Raw genomic sequence first — 18,482 nt, 5'->3', positions numbered from 1 at the left:
GCCTTTGGAACCAGTGGTTACAAATTTGTGTGTGTGTGCTTGTGTGTGTGTGCTTGTGTGTGTGTGCTTGTGTGCGTGCATGTGCTTGCGTGCGCGTATGAGACAGCCAAGAGGCAGAAGAGTTTGTGCTGATTTAGTACTTTAGTTTCTATATAGTTTTGAAAATGAATGTGTCTTTCCAAATTCCCACTCACAAGTGGTTGCTGGTGGCAAGGGACTGCCCACCTTTGATTAGTGGGTGTTAACGTTTTGTAATATATATAAGTACAGACGTTCCAAACAGTTGACTTTACGTGAACATTGGTCCTGAAGGTCTAAGAAAGTTTGAAACACTCAAAATATATTAAATTAGTTATTTGATGACATAAAAACAGAGTGAAACATCTTGATTGACAACTGAGAATGACTCATGATTGGTCAAGCACCTGTATTGGTGAGACCTCGCTACCAAATAAGAATATGGTGGTGTTAGTAGCTGGGACATTCCTGCTTCATTTATAGAAAGTGGGAGTGGAGATGGGTAGACCATCTTTACAGTCGATGGGATTAACCAATAAGCTTTCAGGTCTCTCATTCCTTAACATGTTTCTCTCTCTCTCTCTCTCTCTCTCTCTCTCTCTCTCTCTCTCTCTCTCTCTCTCTCTCTCTCTCCAGGTGACCAGCTGTGCCTGGGTGCCTGATGGCTGCCAGCTATTTACAGGTAGCAAGTGTGGAGTCATCACCGCCTACAGCAACCGCTTCACCAGCACCACGGTAGGTTTCCATGGTGATGTCTCCCTCTAACCTTCCGCCAACACATCGACGCCCTCACTCCACCCACCCACCTCTCATTAAGCCCCCAACCCTCCTCTCCCCCTCTTTAGACAGCTTCGCTGTGCTCAAACGCCCGGCTTCAGTAGTCACATCACAGTTGCCCTTGAAACACATTTTCCACTGAGCCCACAAGTGGGATTAGGGGTTTGAGAGTTCAGTCATCAGAGGTTTTCAGACTTTCATTGGTCCCCACCAACACGCTGTTGCCTATTCCGTTTCTCTGCTCCTGAACCATGTTTCAGTAGCAACTGATCTAATCAGAAAATCCTATTGTATATTGATTAATGGAGTTTTTTAGGAAATGGTAAAACCACCATACCTCATCCTTGCTAATGTGTCATATGAAAGTATTCAGATCTGTGTGTCCTCTGTATATGGTCTCTAATATATGTCTGGCTTTGCATAATGTCTTTGCATAGCCATCAGAGATGGAGGTGGAATCTCAGGTTCACCTGTACGGACACACAGGGGAGGTCACCGGCCTGTTTGTCTGCAAACCGTACAGCATCCTCATCAGTGTCAGCGAAGACGGCACCTGCATCCTTTGGGACCTCAACAGGTCAGTGTGTGTATGAAGTGAGAAATACATTAATCTTATCTTTTCTTTGTGAGAGGAAAAATCTAAATTAAACAAAAAAATTGTTTTCTTTTCTTCAGACTTTGCTATGTACAAAGCCTCACAGGCCACAAAAGCCCGGTGACTGCCGTCTCCGCCAGCGAGACCACAGGTGACATCGCAACAGTTTGTGACTCAGGTGAGGAACGTCCCGCTTCATAACCACAGCGTTCATTGTATCACATCTCCATGATTGTTGCCTCGTGCTGTGGCCCTGCTTTGGTGTTAATCACGACTCTTGTACCCAGTTGGCGGAGGCAGCGACCTGCGTCTGTGGACGGTGAATGGCGACCTGATTGGTCACGTCCACTGCAGAGAGATCATCTGCTCCGTGGCCTTCTCCAACCAGCCGGAGGGTGTGTCTGTGAACGTCATCGCCGGCGGGCTGGAGAATGGTGTCGTCAGGTGAACAGAAACTCCTTTTTTATGTTAATGTGTTTGTTTTCTGCCCAAAAAACTGATTTAGTCTCACTGGTGTTTGTTCATGTTCAGGTTGTGGAGCACCTGGGATTTAAAACCAGTGAGAGAGATCACCTTTCCCAAATCAAGCAAACCCATCATCAGGTAACAGTGCAGCCATGCTAATTTCCACCGTCATTGTTAATATTCTGATTCTGTGGGAACACTGCTGATGACGTCCTCTCCTGTGTGCCACAGCCTGACGTACTCGTGTGACGGACACCACCTCTACACAGCCAACAACGAGGGGACGGTGATGGCGTGGTGTCGACGGGACCAGCAGCGCATGAAGCTGCCCATGTTCTACTCCTTCCTGAGCAGCTACGCCGCAGGCTGACAGTGTGTCTGATGTTTACCCCAGTCCAGTTCGCAGCAAGAGAGGCACCCTCCTCCTCCTCCTCCTCCTCCTCCTCCTCCTCCTCCTTCTCCTCCTTCTCCTCCTTCTCCTCCTTCTCCCTCTCCTCCTCCTCGGGGGAGGACTTGTCAGCATGGCATCAAGCTCCCTGATTCCTCCTTGACTTTGAACTAAAGCCATCCCCAGCTGAGCAAACTCTTCTCCCAGCATCAAGAAATGATTATATAAAATAGTATTATATGTATATAAATATATATTTATAAACATACTGAAGTTGAATGTTTTGGGGGGTTGATGAACATTGGTCTGAGGCTGCAACAGACACATGAAATGCATTTCTGAGCGTATGTTTGGTTTGTTGAGTCTTCTCATTCTTTTGTTTCTGACTGTTGAGATTTTGTTGTGCAAGGTTCCTTGTGTGATTTTCTTGGTAAGCTGCTATCGTCTGGCCAAAGCCAGACCCAAAGTGTGAAGACCCCCGGTCTCTCATTTCTGCGCCGCTCCGATCTCCCGCAGCACCTCGTCTGACAGTTTCCCGGGGACACTGCAGCAGTCTGGAGGGAGGCAGGGAGCCAATCCTCGCGTCTGTCACCGGGACACGACCCGCTCTGTGGGAGTGAGACGCCACTCTGATGGGCTGTCCGCTCCACTCAAGGCTGAGCTGTAGTGTCACGGCCCCACATCGCTGTGTATCTGAGCTCAGTGGACGGATGTGGGGGGATGAATTGTACCTTGTGTTGGATGTACTGTCCTTCTGCATGCTGGGATGACGCTGACCTTGACTGCGTGACATTTGCTGTCATGATACTTTGTTATTAATGCCTGTCTCAGCTGAACTGTCCTTCTGCATTGACAACTATTGATATTCATTTATTTTTTAAGAATCACCATGGAGGCTCATCTTTCCTTCTTTGCTTGCCTCATGTTTTACTGTCTGCTGCTCAAATGCACTAAAACCTTTCACTACTTCATTGAGCTCGCGGAGATTCTGAGAGAACGATTAACAAACATTAGCAGAGAGGAACGTCCTGAACGTGCCCTCGTACTCACTGATGCTTGCTACCTGTGCAGCATTGAAGAAAGTTTGTAGCAGATGGGAGGCTGGGACGGGAGTTTCTGACACTGATGAGGTTTACAGCTTATTTCAGATTCTTATACACTACATTGATCAGTGTGAGAACCAATCGACCAAACATTTCTTTGGATCCATGCAGCTATTCTTTACATTCCCACTCAACTTCCCGCACTTTCAGTTTGTCAGACATTATGTGTCAGATGGTAGTCGCAGCACTTTTATTTTGAAAACTACCATGTAATTCAAGGAGAGCCAATGACCTGTGGTCTTAATATGAACTGAGCTTGTGTTATATTCCACTAATAAATCCAGGAAGCAATATCAGACATAAACATGCAATAGGTCATTTTTGTTAATGAAGTTTCATAGGAGGAAAAGCCAGAGGTTTGTTCCGTGGCTGTTAAACGACTTGTTTTGCCTTTGTGGTGACTGCAGTGAGCCTTCTGTTGAGAACTCACGTCTTACTTTTCACTCGTGTGTTGGAGAAAGGGAATATTTCTTAATCGGGTCCTTACGTCATTCCTTTTGTTGTTTTGATGTTTTTTCCTCTGCTCACTCAAACTTTCTGTGTTACTGCAACAAGACGTTAACGCGTTTGTTTACTTTGTTTTCATGCACGTGTACATTCATTTCCTCCGTGTCATTTTTAAAAGTATTTGTCCATGAGAACCACAACCTTATTTTTTTTTTCTCTTTAACATCCATGTGTGAGAATATGATATATTTGTTTTTTGAGAAAATGGCAAAAAATCTGAGAGGAAACTTGCTAAATGTTTTTTGTGCATTCTGACAGAAGGAAATATTTTTCAGTTGATAACTTAAGCTATGCATAATTTAAGATCATTGTCTCAGTTTTTGCTTATATATTGTGTTGTGTGATCGACCTCTTTGGGCTGGTTGTGCAAGTTTGTGAACCGAGGTTAAGAAAGATCCTATTTTATGTTTTGTTTGTTTGTAAATATGTATGTGTGTGTATGAACAAACCAAGTGATGACTATATTATAAATATATAAATATATATATAAATATTTGAAGGAATAATACTACATCTTGTCTTCTGTGTCCTTTTTTGGAAAGGGGTGCGCTCAGGAACATCAAAGGCAAGAAGAAACTAAGATGATGCAGCCTAAATTATAGTTTTTAATTATAATTTTCTGAACACTGATTATGAATAAACTTGCGTTTTTCTAAAATATTTTTGATCTGGATGCGAATTTCCTTCAAGAGCCTTGTTGTTATGGATGCGGCCCATCATCCGTTGCTATGGGGAGAGCAGGAGGAGGGATGAGGAAGAGGGGGGGGACCCGGTGATGTCAAAGCTGATGTAAAAATGAAATGGGGAAGCCTGCAGATCTGTGGTGTCTTCTGCAACAATAAATCAAATTAGAATTAAAAAAAATTTTTTTTTAAACAGCAGCAGACATTATTTAGATTTTGGTGCGTTTAGGGCCGGTCCGTACAGCAGAGACGCGCCCCCCGGCTCGCTGCTGCAGCTCCTGCTCCACTGATCGAGTGCTTCCTTTCCCCGCAGCCTGCGTCCTGATCGTCACACGGAGGTTTCCCCCCCTCGCTTGCCTGCGTAACCACCTCTCCGGGTCCAGCCGCGGTTGCTGTGCCAGGACCTCGCCGCCTGGATCATCTTCCTCCGCCGGAGAGCGCACGACTCTGCGCCGCTGAGAGGCGAGGTCTCCCCGCAGGGATTTTTCATCTCCAGAGCAGAGAAGAGAGGAGAAGCGAGGCTGGGATTTCCTCCTATCGTTTCATATTTGACAGATCATCTTCTAGTGTGTGTGTGTGTGTGTGTGAGGAGCTTTTTTTCCTTGTGTGTGTGTGTATGTGTGTGCGTGTGTGTGTGTGTTGGGTGGAGTCAACCCGGAATTCTCTAAATTGGAAATCCGCTGGCACATTTCAGGTAGGTCGGCGGCTGCAGCCTCCATTAATCAGCTCATATAAGCGAGCGAAGCAGGGAATCAGATTTTATTTTTAATTATTGTATTCTTCCAATGTAAAAAAAAAGAAAAAAACCCTGCTGCTTCTCTACGGTGCTGTTTTGTGAGCAGGGCCGCAGCTCGCACGCTGCAGGGTCTCCAACCATTTCTCCCCCCTTTTGGAAATTACAGGGTTTGAGACGCAGAGACGATCAGCTTCGTTACATTTGGATAAAAACGCGGATGAGAGAATAAGAAGCCGCCTCAGAAGGGTGCACGGATCGAGGGGGAGACCTGGGTGGAGGGGGGAGGCCTGGTTGTATGGCTTCCTGCGAGGGTGTGATGAAAATCCATAAATTGGCTTTAGATGCTCGAAGAGTGGGATTCAGACGCCCGCGTCCTCCTTTACAGAACATCTGCTTTGTATTCATGTCTCTTCGAGCACAGTCACATCTGGATTTTAAGCGATGGAAATGAAATAAATAAACAAATCCAGGCACAAACAAATGAATCCACACAGATTCACCTCGGTGAGATGCGTCGTGTGCTCGTGCATGTTGTTCTACAAGCACACAGATGTGTTCTGTCTCTCTGGATGAGGAGTGAAGGGCGAAGTGGGGCCCTGCAATGTGCAGAAATGTGTTTGCAGAATAGAAACTGCACTTGCATTCATGCACATTGTGGAAGACGGTTGAGAAGATGAGGGGTGGACAGATCTGAGGCAGAGGAAGGGAAATGTGTTGGTTAGATTCCAGAACCCCTCCCCTCACACAGGTCTGCTGAAGTGTCCCTGAGCAAAGCACTGTGGCCCTGATGTAAAACACACAGCTCCAAAGAGGTGTGTGTGTGTGTGTTTTCCTGCTTTGTTGCCATCTCCTCCAGCCTTTTGCTGTAAATCATAACTTTGAATTTGAAAATAAAGAAAGTAATCGTGCATGAACACCAGCAGATAAAGAGACAAACCTCCGTCCGGCTGCTGCTTTCAAAAGCTCTTTCTTCTGAATAAAATGGAGCTCGGCTGCTGTAAAACACGTTCCCCACACAAAATGGGTCCTTTTGAATTAGAAGAAGAAAAAATAATAAAAGGTTGTGGCAGAGAATGGCTGATCCAAGGGGGCCAGAGACATCAGCCCCCCGGGGGGTTGCTGCTTTTCTGGGTTTAATGTGATGTTCATTGACTCTATGTGTCACCCCCCCCCCCCCCCCCCCCCACACACACCTCCCCTCACCCATTGTGCCTCTGTGTGGTGTCACAGGAGCATCATGAAGGACGGTATCGCCAACAACAGCACGGCCAGCATCTCCCAAGCCAGGAAAGCTGTGGAGCAGCTGAAGATGGAGGCCTGCATGGATAGGATAAAGGTAGGCTTTTATTTTGTTAACTGCCACTCTGAGAAATATAGGATAAATGTAACAAAAATATTTGCATGTGTATTTACAGATCGCCTGGTGCATGTGTACATTATTCTTAAAGTTACAAGTTCACTCCACTTGATACAAACCTTGATTTAATAAATAGTTTTAACCATTTTGAATTCATGTGATTGACGGATGAACATGAATCGTACATATTTTTGTTTCCTGTGTGGACGAGGCCAGGCTAGCTGCTTCCCAATGCAGGAGTGTTTCAAGGTTCTTTAGGGGCCTTAGGATAAAGGAACCTGGGGGCCCCCATACCCCTCCCAAGTAACAAACCACATCCTTCTGATCACCAAATGATTATTGTCTAATCAAAATTGTAAACAAAATAAAATACAATCGCGAAGCTTTTGGTAGAAAAATAGTAGCATGGTTCCTTGTCAAGGGTTTTCGGACCATGGTTTCTTCACAGTCTCCTGCAACGCACCCCTTCCCATGTTTCCTGTCTTAAAGCTAAGCTAAGCTAGGCAGCCACTGGCATCAGCTACATATTTATGGTGCAGACATGAAAGTCAATTTTCTCATCTAACTACTTTAATTTATACCTTAATTTAAAATGAAATGTATATCTTTGTCCACTTTGTTGGACGGACTGAGACAGGAGCAGTGAACCTTCATTATTGTCTCGTATCTGTCCTTCATGGATGATGTTCTTTAAATCTGGACTGATTTTCTATAACATTAACACCTAAAGTAGACAGTTAGATATTGTCTTTTTAATTGCACTGATTCGTTTTCCTTGACACTTGACGCCATTTATCAGATTGTCATTCAGCTCCCTCTGGAGTTTTCACATATATAAAATTATAATCGACCATGATGAGTTTCTAAAATGACCTCCATCACGGAGGTTATGTTTTCACCCCTGTCTGTTTGCTTGTGGGTTTGTTTGTTTATAAGCGAGATTACACAAAAACAACCAAGGGGATTTCCATGAAACCTAGTGGAAGGATGCGGTATAGGTCAGGGAAGACCCCATTCAACTTTGATGTAGATTTGCATCAGGAGGAGACATTTTTTTTTCACCTTCTTTAACATTGCGACATTTTCACAATTTTTCCAAAAATCTGGAACATTATATTTCTCTATGGGAGTGTGAAATCGGGTGAAGCTTGATTGAATTGAAGGGGACAGTTGGGCCTTGGAGGAGGTATGTGCTCCACTGACTGCTATTCTAGTTTATTCCAGTGGTCGACTTCATGATGACAGCAAAATGAATGTTCAGGGCAGCTTCTCTGGACAGGAGTCATGTAAAGCCTAAGTTCACCCTGCGGGCACCTGAGTGTGGTGTCTGTGAGGGATGAACCCAGAGGCTGAGGTTGCTCCCTGTGATCTTTGACCACTTCCGGCTTTGGTTCTCCACCAGTTCATGTCATAGTTTCTGAAGGAGCACGTCCTCGGTCATCCCCTTCTCATGCAGGATTTCTCCTCATCTTACGTTCCCGTTGTTTGAGGCTTCAGCAGACTCCTGAGTTTAAGGTTGAAGTCCTCATCATCTTAAACTCCTGTAGAGTTTAATTGTGAAGGAGCACATTACATTGAAGTCAACAACTCCTGGTTAAATCTGGACTTTTGAGCCCTGTATATTCTTTATGGCGGAGGTCAGTCACAATCCTTGTCGTAACACTGCCAGTGTAAATAAAGCCAGTTTTTATTCAACAGAGAGAACCATTCATCGAGGTCATTGTTTTTACTGCGTTGTGTGCTCACCCCAGTAAAAAGCTGATTTTCTATGAATACGTTTGTGGAGTGTGAAGGGGCGCCTCCTCTCCCCCGTTTTCATCAACCACCTCTTGTGCAACTTAAAAGGCCGTGTCATCATCTCATCCGGTATGCTCCTCATGTGCTCAGGGAATGATTGCCCCACAGCCCCGAGGCTGTTCGCTCAGCATTATAGCCGAGGCCTGGACGCCTGCCGTACACCATCATGCCGCTAAACACAGCCAAGGCTGCTTCCAAGTGAACCTCGTCTTTTTGAAAAACAAAGTGATTATCGCCACCAGTTGAAATCGGGGTTTGGAAGATGAAGCTATAGAGGACGGCAATCTGTAAGTTTTTTTATGTGTGCGAAGTCACTATATGTCACTGAATGAGTTAAAGCAATGGTGACTGGGCCTGTTTTAATATGTATATATTTATAGTGTTATGATCTGGGTGTCTGGGGCCACATTCCCGGGACAGACAATGCTATATTAAAGGAGACATATTATGTAAACATATAATTTCCAGTTTTCCTTTCCTCTTGTGTTTTATAGGTGTTTTGTAAAGTTAGTAGTCCAGCAGATACTTCTGCACCACTGTGATGTCATGGGACATATCGCGTTTGCACAAGGGGTCATTCAAATGCGTAAAGCAATTTAGTGCAAATTAAAAAATGTCAGCATGCTAATATGTTAAAACAGTTGACTATAAAGATGGACGACGTGTCTGCACTTCCCCCTGTTGTACACAAATTAATCCAAAGTATCCCAGATACTTGTGCTTTTGACGTCGTTTAGAGCCAATGTCAGCGCAGTAGTGATCGTGGGATGGAGCCACAGTGGGGAAGTCCTGTCGATGTGCGAGCTTGATCAATTCTGATTGAGTCTCAGCCGTCAATCATGACATTCCACCCTGTTTTTATATCATCAAATAAATAATTCAAACAAAACTTACTGAAAGTATAAACACTTTAACAACCACCTACCTAAAATGACAGAACCATTGTACTTGTGTATTATTTAGTTTGGTCCATGTCCCATGGCACCGGCATCAAACCTATCACAGTGATTGAAGTTGCAAAGTGTTAATTGAGAACAAAATGATAAACCTGCTGTCTCACACGTAATAGTGTCACAGTAAACTAACTGGTTTGTGGTTGTGCTGAAGGTGGAGGATAAATGAGTGTAAAACAGAGTTATCTCAAATGAGCCGGGAAGTGTCGGAATAAATCTGACTCGTCAGTTTTGTTGTCACCTTAGCATTTGATGGAAAAAGACGTGTCAGGCCTGAATGTAAATGAATCATAAATGTCACAGTCGATCTTTATCCGAAAGTCTCTCACTCAGTCTGTCTGAGAAAAAAATTAAGTTCTGAATAATTGACTCCTGCTGTTGGTGCTTATGTGAAAAGCTTTTAACACAGAGAGGAGTTGGTGTGAAACAAAACAGTAGCCGTTTCAGCAGCAGCACGATTTCACATCTCTACTATTTTCTCAGCAGCCGTCGGATGATTGATAGGTCGGCAGCTGTTTGTGCTTTAAAAGCACTCGACACATCAGATGAGGAGATCCGAGTAATCCCCCCCCCCCAAAAAAAGGAGCCTCTGAAGTAGCGTGTGGCTGCGGATGAAAGCAGAGAAAAGTGCAGAGATAGAGGAGCAGAGAGAAAAGTTGGCCGCGTCTGACATTTCTTTCAATTTAATTAAAGGATGTGACGAGGGAGAGTGTGTCTCTGTGAGTGGAGTGGTCTCTGTGCTGCTGATTGAGGGATCACCACGTTCTCATTAATTGCTCAATCAGCCAAAGGAATGTGATCTGTGCTAATTAGAAGGACGCTCCCTCCATCATGGGGCTGCAGTGTAATTACAGTCTGGGCCTAATGACACACACCATGCAGTACCACTCGTTGTCCTGCGGGGCTCCCGTGTTTCTGCAGACACCTACGGCTGCAGTGACATGATGATACACTTGTTACGCTGATGATGATCATGGGAATAAGTTATTTACTTGCATTGCAGGCGATTGGTTTGTCAATGTTTCGCTTGAGACCGAGATTAGTGACTGAATCGGGTCTGGAGATAAAACGTTTTTAAAATAAATGTGTAGATAATCAGCCATCAAAGGTGTTTTGTGTCCTTTGAGTATTTTTTTTAATATGATGAGCCTCTAGTATGATTATGAAACCAAATAAATTGAGTTAGATCAGAAATTATGTTTGATTTGAAACTGATTAGTTTAGACCTGGAGCCTAATTCATGGGGGGGTTGGGATTAGGGGGTTGTAACATTAACGATTATCAAAGAATAACTTTTTCACCTCAGTTCTAATGAAGCTACTTTAGCTAAAAGCTAGTTGGTGTATATCTGGCAAGTATGTCATATAAATAGTGAATTCTTCTAAGGTATATTTAGTGATTATTTATTATAAGAAATAATAATTAAGTATTTGACCATGCTGTTTGACCTCAACCCTCCCACTGCTCAACCCAACGTTTCACCCTTGATTATAACGTGGGCTCCTAAATACCGATTCGAGTATATTGTTGTGTGTATCCACTGATAATTAACATCGTATATTAATTTCTTCTGTTAAATGCAAAACCACACCTCCCAGTGTTGTTCAAAGTTCCTTCAGTGTTGTAAACCATTCGTAAAGCAACTTCTTGCCAAATTTAGCATAGGAAATGTCACCTTTATTTCCTGACGTGTGAGGTGTATTAAGCAATCGCTGACTTATCAGTTTTTATTAGCAACAGGGGATTTACAAAAACAGAGACAGGACCACAGCACAGGTGCTGTGAGTGTGACATAAATAATAAAGACGCATTAGCTGGAGGAAGGTGACTGCAGCCGTTAGAGCGGAGAGCCAACAGAATCATGCAGAGAGGCAGCCATGTGTGAGAATACTGCTGTGTCTTTTCTTTTGGCCGGGGAACTTAATGTGTTGGATGTTCTCTTATATCTAAACACAGGAATTACATTTTGCCTGTTTCTAATTGAGGATGTGGACAGTCAGTATTTAGTGGTGCCAGTGAAGCAGCAGAGACACCATCATGCATTAGTAGTTTGAAGAGGACATTGACTTTGGATGAAGTCATTCAAACGTGTAAAGCACTTAAGTGCAAATTAACAAATGCAGCAGGCAAACATACTAAATCATGGACTGTGGGCTATATAAAGATGGCCAAAATGTTGCCCGAAAATGAAGCCAAAATATGCCAGATACGGGGCTGCCATCTTGTGCTTTTGATGTAATTTGGAGCCAGAGTCTATGAGTCCTGCCGATACACACCTTCAACCAATCGTGAGATAGTCTCGGCTTTCAATCATGACATTTCACCCTGTCTTTACAGCATCAAATAGATCCTCTCAGAACAGGAACACTGCTGTGAATCGTTACAGCCTCACTGACTGGCTAGTTTCTACTCTCAGTCTTGTTTGAGTCTGGATGGTTCAGCAGGAGGTAGCCCAGTGGTTTATAAACACTTGGCCCCTGAAAATGAAGCAGTGACCCCTCATCACAGGTGATGTCCTCAGTGTGGACGTGAGGTCTGAATCATGTCTCCTTCTAACACTGATCCATTTGAAGGGTTTTTAGATGCCCTGAAGAGCTGAAAGCGATATTGAAGGCAATTACAGATATGGCCGTTATTTAAACTTGTAAAATCAGTGACTGTCCCTCTTTACAATGATGGAATATAATTTGTTCTTGTGCCTGTAATCATCCTGCAAACTCAGATTTGTTTTGAGGCTTTTTATGAGAATTACAAACCCCGGGTGGGCAACTGAGGTAAAGATGGATAGTGAAGAAGTATGACTTGGACCTTTGGCTAACAAGGTTGAAGGATAGAATAATAATTTTCTAATCATCAATTAATCCCATAAAAAGACTAAAGCAATGATGAGCAACAATTAAATTACTCCTTTTTGAGAAATATTCAAGAAAACTACAATTCCAAACTTGTTTTTGGACATTTCTGAGCCTTTTTTAGGTACATTTTCGAGCTGTTTAATAGATTTGCGTCTTTATGGGCTAAAGACATCAGAAAGACGGATATAGAATTAAACGAGCCATGTTGTTCTTTTAAAATCCATAAATCTCAGCACCTGATATTAATCCTAAACCTCTCGACTGGATAGGCTTAGGCTGCGACAATAAAACTGTATATCTCCCTGTTTAAGAGGAAATGTGATGGGCAGCGTGATGGATTTTGTGCGTTGTATTCCTCTGTGAGAGCAGCAGTGGGTGAGGTGAAGTGGCAGGCAGGAGATCAGATGTCTCGGTCCTGCACGTAGATCCCTGAGCCCTGACCCTCCCTCTGATGCAGCTGCTCCTCTCCATTTGCAGCCTCCCCTCCAAGTAACCTCCCGTCTCAGCTCCCAAGTGAAGCCTGCATTCTCTTATACAGTCACACTGTAAATGGTTCCGTCTGTTCGACTTTGAAAATGATAAAATGCAAGTTTTCACACAGAGGCAGGAAGTGTTTTGTTAGTCCCAACCTCTTCATCCCCCAGTAAAACTCGTCAGTCATCCTGATGAGCCGTCTTCTCCTCCTGCTGATGTCACACACATCAGTACAGTCCCCACAGGCACCGACAAATCAGAAATACATACTATATGCTGCTTCAAAGAAACAGGAGCCATGCAACATTCATCCAAAATTTGGATGGGTTTAATGTGGATCAAGTTAGCTCCCAACTCTCTTTTCCAGTTTACCTTGCTTTATTCACCTCGTCACGTTTTTGACTCTCGTCTTCATCAGGTTGGTGTCTGCCTTTGTTTGCACTTTCATTATATTGGCACTTTGCCTTGACAGAGCCTATATATAAAACTTTTCAAAAGCTCTCTCCCAAATTATAATTCATCTAAACCCATGAGTGGTTAAAAACGGTTAAAAAGTGTTTTTTATAGACATGCTAGGTTGTAGTTCCATAGCAGTGTTGATCACTCCACCACTTTGGGCCACACTGAAGAATCTCAACATGGTCGTCAGAGGATGAATCCTGATAACTCTGGGGTCATCCCTGACATGTCTCACCCCATCATCATGGGCCAAAGTTTGAATTTTCCAAGCAATTTAGTTTCCAACCAAATTCCTGCGAATCTAAGGACATTCCCATCAGTCTCCGCTACACTTTGTGTTTTAGGGCTATTCGAAAAATGTTAGCAGGCTAATACACCAAACCAAAACGATGAACCGACGACAGTCAACATGTAACAAGCTGGCTAGCATTCGTATTTAGCTCAATATGCTACTGGACAGGTTAATAGAGCTACTAGCGTGGCTGTCTCATGCAATACAAAACCACTTCATCAAAATATTCAAAAAACAGCATCTTCAGGTCTTATCCACTTTGTAACTCTCTTTGACAGACACTTCGTCATGGATTACATTTTTAAAGTGATTATTATTGATTATTAAATTATGTGATGGTGAAATGACAGAAGATGACGCAAGGGAGGTGCAACAAAAGTTCCAGGTTCGTTCTGAACTTTGAAGTCATACAAGGATAAGAAAACTTGACACAAATCCAGACACCACCTTATGAAGGCAGGATGGCTCGACAACATAAAAAGATGAGAAAGCCTTCTGGAAAAGACTAATTTTGTTATCTCGATCGTTCCAAAAACATCAAACATCATTTAAAAATTACAGTTCCGATACAGAGAGGGATTCTGGTAAACAAACATTTCTTTAGACAAACGTCTTAAAAGTTCAGTGTGTAAGATTTAGGTGAAAGGGATCTATTGGCAGAAATTGAATATAAAATAATCCTAGTGATGTATTCACTGGTGTGTGTTTCATCTAAATTATAGGAATTGGTGTTTTCGTTACCCTAGAATGGGCCCTTTATATTTAAATACTTTATATTTACATCAGGAGCAGGTCCTCTCTACCGAGGCCACCATGTTTTTTACTGTAGCCCAGACTGGACACATTTTGAGTTTTAACGACAACTGAAGGCTACCACAGGTTTTCTTTCATGTTTGGAAGAGGAGGGTGAGGTGAGGGGTGTTCAGCTGCAACATGCATCTTCACTACTAGATGTCACTAAATTCTACACACTGAACCTTTAATTTTGGTTATTTTACGATAGTGAGAGAAACATCTGATGATCTCTGCATGTTCCTTTGTCTCAACATTTCAGGTGTCCAAAGCAGCCGCAGACCTGATGGCGTACTGTGAAGCCCACATACGCGAGGATCCCCTCATCGTGCCCGTCCCCGCCTCAGAGAACCCTTTCCGGGAGAAGAAGTTCTTCTGCACCATCCTCTGATGACCTGCAAGGGGCGCACAAGTGCAGGCATGGCGTTGCCTGGCTTCTCTGTCTTCACCACACCTGAAGCTACTGGCCACAGGCGTTGAGTTGAGTTTTGCCCCAGCGGACACTCTGTTGTTGGTCAGCTCTGTCCTGGTGGCTGAAGGTTTTGGGGGAGTCAGCTACCAAACTGGCAACCCGGCGAGCGTATCATGTCTTGTTAAATAGGTTTGTTATTGCTTTGTTATTAGAGAACAGCCTTGCTCAGTGCTTAATGAGATGAGAGATGTTTTTTTTCCCCTTCTTTTCTTTTGTTGTGCTAGATCTTAACATGCCTCAGGAAACAGAAACTTGCCCAGTGTTTACTTCTTTTTAAACATTTAGTCCCTTTCTCCGTATCTGAATGAAAAAACATTAATTTTTGTATTAAATTGAAGAATTTAACACATTAGCAGGGACGCCTACTGTACTGAAATCTGACACTTCCCTCATTAGTGGTTTTCTGTTTCAATTTGCCTCCAGAGTCACCAACAATTAACCTGCTCCTTTTAGTGCTGGAACAGAAACCTTATCTGGCACACTAAATGATTTCAGTTAGTGGGAACCGCGCTCGTGATAAGAAGCGGGCGGCTGCACGTCGCCTCTGCTGCAAATAAATAATCAGACCCTCTGCTTATTGAAAGGTGCAGGGCTAATGTTTCAACAGCGAGACGAGTTCTTCAGGGTTATCACTGTGCAAACAACCCTTAAGTCAAAAATAATTTATGAATCTGCCGCTTCCTTCCCCAGGTCCGCTCTAATGCACTCCACCTTTACTGCTCTATTTGATTTACTCCTCGTACGTTTCATCCACTTTGAATCAGAGACACTAACACATCCTTTCGCAGGATATCTTAACTTTCTCATTTGTTTGCTGGGCATGTTTCCTGAGCCTGATTCGTTTTGCCTGTCCTAGAGTGAATGGCACGGCCTTTGACATTAATGCCAAACCAAGAGGCCTGCATGTTTCTCTGCTCCTTTTTGACAGCCTCCTGTGTTTCCGAGAGACTGTCGGGTCTTTTAGAGTGTACAGTATGTTACAGTGCCAACTTCTGTGAGAGCAGCGTGATCCTCACACTGTGGTCACACAGCCTTCTTTTCTGTTTTTGTTTAGTTTTTGAACAAAAAGCACACTGTCGAAAACGTTTCCTTTACCTGGTAGTTGAATAGCATTTGCTGATTTTTACGATGAATTGTTATGATCGTTATTAATATTGTTATTATCAGTAGTATTATTGAATATTTGTTGCATAGCACTTACAGCTACATGACGTGTAGTGCTACCGAGCTTGTATGATACTTAGGAAAGGAAACATTTATAAATCATGCAATTATTGATACTATCTGAGTATTTTTTAAAAACAACTCTAAGGGTCGGTTTACATTATATGATCCCTTCGGTGGTTCAGACTTTTGCATCATCGTTTCTGTCAAATTAAAATAAATTTCCTCTTGGTACTTGAACTAGCATTAGGAATCAAACTCGGATACTGGACTATCACCAACTCAAACTATTGGACTCAAATTGTTTTCAGGATAATTATTATTGTTATTATTTCCTGTGTGAACAACCTGAGACTGACCTCAGGACGCTCTCACTGACCTCATCGTAAGGATGGTGCCAATTCTGAAACAAGAAATATAACAGCTAGAGATGAATATTGCATGGATTTATTTCTATCTATAACAGAGAGAACTATTATGAAATGAAATATTGCCTCTTCATTGAATTTTCTGGGTGCTACTCTGCACAGAATAATCTCATTGGAGTGCGGATATGTCGTGCAGCTGTATTCATGAATGGTATTATTGTTTTGGGAAACAATAGCATTTAAATAGCAGGCTTTGTAAAATCCTACTTTGGATCAAATGAATTAAAGGAAAAGGGCAACCCAGATGTGCCGTGTCTTCACTCTTTCTGTTCCATGTGTCTCCCTGACTTTTCCAGATACAGTCTGACCGATCACACTGATAACATGAATAAAGGCCACTGCAGATTGTCCGGCTCTGACAGAGGAACATGATATTCTGGTGCGTGCGACCTCCTGTGGCTGAGCTGAACCACAGGCCATCTGGATGCACTCTACTTGTGTCGTGTGCATTTTTATTTTTTTTAAGAATATGATTCAATTCAGCGTCTGCCAGTTTGCCTTCTACAGTGTCGCAGGGAAATAAGCAATACATCTGCTGACTCCGCAGGTCGCATGAATAATGTCCCCGATAATGATTCAGTATTCCAGCCATGCCTGCATTTATAGCCTCATCTGTGACAAGACTGAAATTACTATTTCACTATACTGTAGGGCTGGTGATCATGTTGGTTTCAAAATTGCTTTTATTTCACCGAATAAGTCATACAAGGAAATCAAGTTGGAGATATATTAAAAAACAGCACAAGTACAGATTGTACAGAACACTACAGATGCTGGTGATGAACGACATTGATAAGACCCTCACGGATTTCTCTGAACTGAACCCAAAGCAGCAGGATGTAATTAAAGAGAAGCAGAGTCACAGATGAGGATTGTGGTTTAAGGCTCATCACAGCTGAGGTGTCGATTATTTATCTACGTTTATTTTCAAGGTAAAGACAACAAAACAGATTTTTTCGCCTTTAGTTTCTTCCAATGAATGATCAGGTGCAACATGAACAAACTATTTTGTTTTTCTAAACCAGTTTTTTTTAACGCTCTTCCTACAAAACAGTGTGACGTGTCTAACCCAATGCACCAGTGAGAACGTAGCATAATCGCAAAATGATCTTGGTTGATGGGTTGTTTGGGGCTAATGATCACATTAGATGAGTTTGTCTGAGACTATTATGAGATAATAATAAGTTTCATCACTTTAAATTCAATTGTTGGTCATTTACTGATGACTAATTTAGCTTCTAGCGACTCATTTGAAAAGTGAAAACCAAGTATTAGACTGTATTATGTCAATTCATTTTGTTTTACAGTTTATATCCCAGAATCACAAATGTACTCCACAGACAACACCCCCAAAGCTTTTATGGGTAAATAAAATATAGAGGAGAGATATAAAATGGATGTACCACAAACTAAGAGTAGAAATTCAATAAGTAGGACTGAATATTATTTGGTATGCACATGGTTCCCAGCTGGGACCTGGGTGGATAAAAAGAAATCTATATATACATTGAGAAAAGTACAGTGAGTGAGGAGTGTTTGGAACTGTGCAATGTGAAAGACAAACTGAAAGGTACTGCACACACATAGGTTTAAACAGTATAAATAGAACATGAATAGGTTTTGACCTCCAGATAAAAAGTTAAATAAGAGTTGAGAGCATTACAAAATAAGTTGGGATAGATAAGGATTGGATATAGAGCACAGTAGATGTTAGGTTGTGTTTGAAGAAATGAAAAGCTATGAATAGCCTTTTCCTTTCAAATGAATAATGTGTTGCGCAGAGAAAACTAAATCACTGTAATGAGTATATCTATGATTATGACTCCAAAAGAATTATATAATGCACAGGAAAGTAATTATCCCTTAGGCAGTAGGTTATCTAATATCACAGATCTGAGCTGGAGCAATTTTACAAATTGAGCAGTGATTCCCCCCAAAGTGTATGCAAAAACACACAAGAAAACTAATAATTTCTGATAGATTATTTATCTACAGCCTCAGCCGGCTGTTCAGCAGCAGTTTCTCAATGATTTCCTCTCATAACATCGGCACACAATGCAGTTGCATGCCAGGGTTTTCCATTACTTTATTATTTTCCCCTGGAATGGGACGGTAAGGTCTCTAAAATAACAATGATGCAACAATGGAACTCCATTAAAATCAATAC

General features: G+C 42.5%; 2 protein-coding genes across 14 annotated transcripts in view; both read left to right on the top strand.

The window, feature by feature from the left end:
- Positions 1-4,366, top strand: part of lyst (lysosomal trafficking regulator) — a 56,979-nt gene extending 52,613 nt beyond the window's left edge. For 10 of the 13 annotated variants that reach the window (XM_034608094.1, XM_034608093.1, XM_034608092.1 and 7 more), the window contains 6 exons: positions 655-753; positions 1,233-1,372; positions 1,471-1,568; positions 1,678-1,834; positions 1,922-1,993; positions 2,087-2,225. In XM_034608094.1, coding sequence (XP_034463985.1) covers positions 655-753; positions 1,233-1,372; positions 1,471-1,568; positions 1,678-1,834; positions 1,922-1,993; positions 2,087-2,225 — 705 coding nt within the window. Of the gene's footprint in view, positions 1-654; positions 754-1,232; positions 1,373-1,470; positions 1,569-1,677; positions 1,835-1,921; positions 1,994-2,086 lie in introns of all 13 variants that reach the window. The other 3 variants (XR_004616207.1, XR_004616206.1, XM_034608091.1) reach the window with 3 other exon arrangements.
- A 278-nt stretch (positions 4,367-4,644) lies between these two features.
- On the top strand, positions 4,645-16,560 carry LOC117775669 (guanine nucleotide-binding protein G(I)/G(S)/G(O) subunit gamma-4). Its single transcript, XM_034609008.1, has 3 exons — positions 4,645-5,230; positions 6,503-6,608; positions 14,514-16,560. The coding sequence occupies exons 2-3, from the start codon at positions 6,510-6,512 to the stop codon at positions 14,640-14,642; spliced, it is 228 nt and encodes a 75-aa protein (XP_034464899.1). The 5' UTR covers positions 4,645-5,230; positions 6,503-6,509; the 3' UTR covers positions 14,643-16,560.
- Positions 16,561-18,482: the final 1,922 nt, after the last annotated feature.

This window comes from Hippoglossus hippoglossus, chromosome 15 (assembly GCF_009819705.1).
Source record: "Hippoglossus hippoglossus isolate fHipHip1 chromosome 15, fHipHip1.pri, whole genome shotgun sequence".
Lineage (NCBI taxonomy): Eukaryota > Metazoa > Chordata > Actinopteri > Pleuronectiformes > Pleuronectidae > Hippoglossus > Hippoglossus hippoglossus.
Note: the sequence above shows the minus strand (reverse complement) of the source record. Positions and strands in the feature narration are given on the sequence as shown.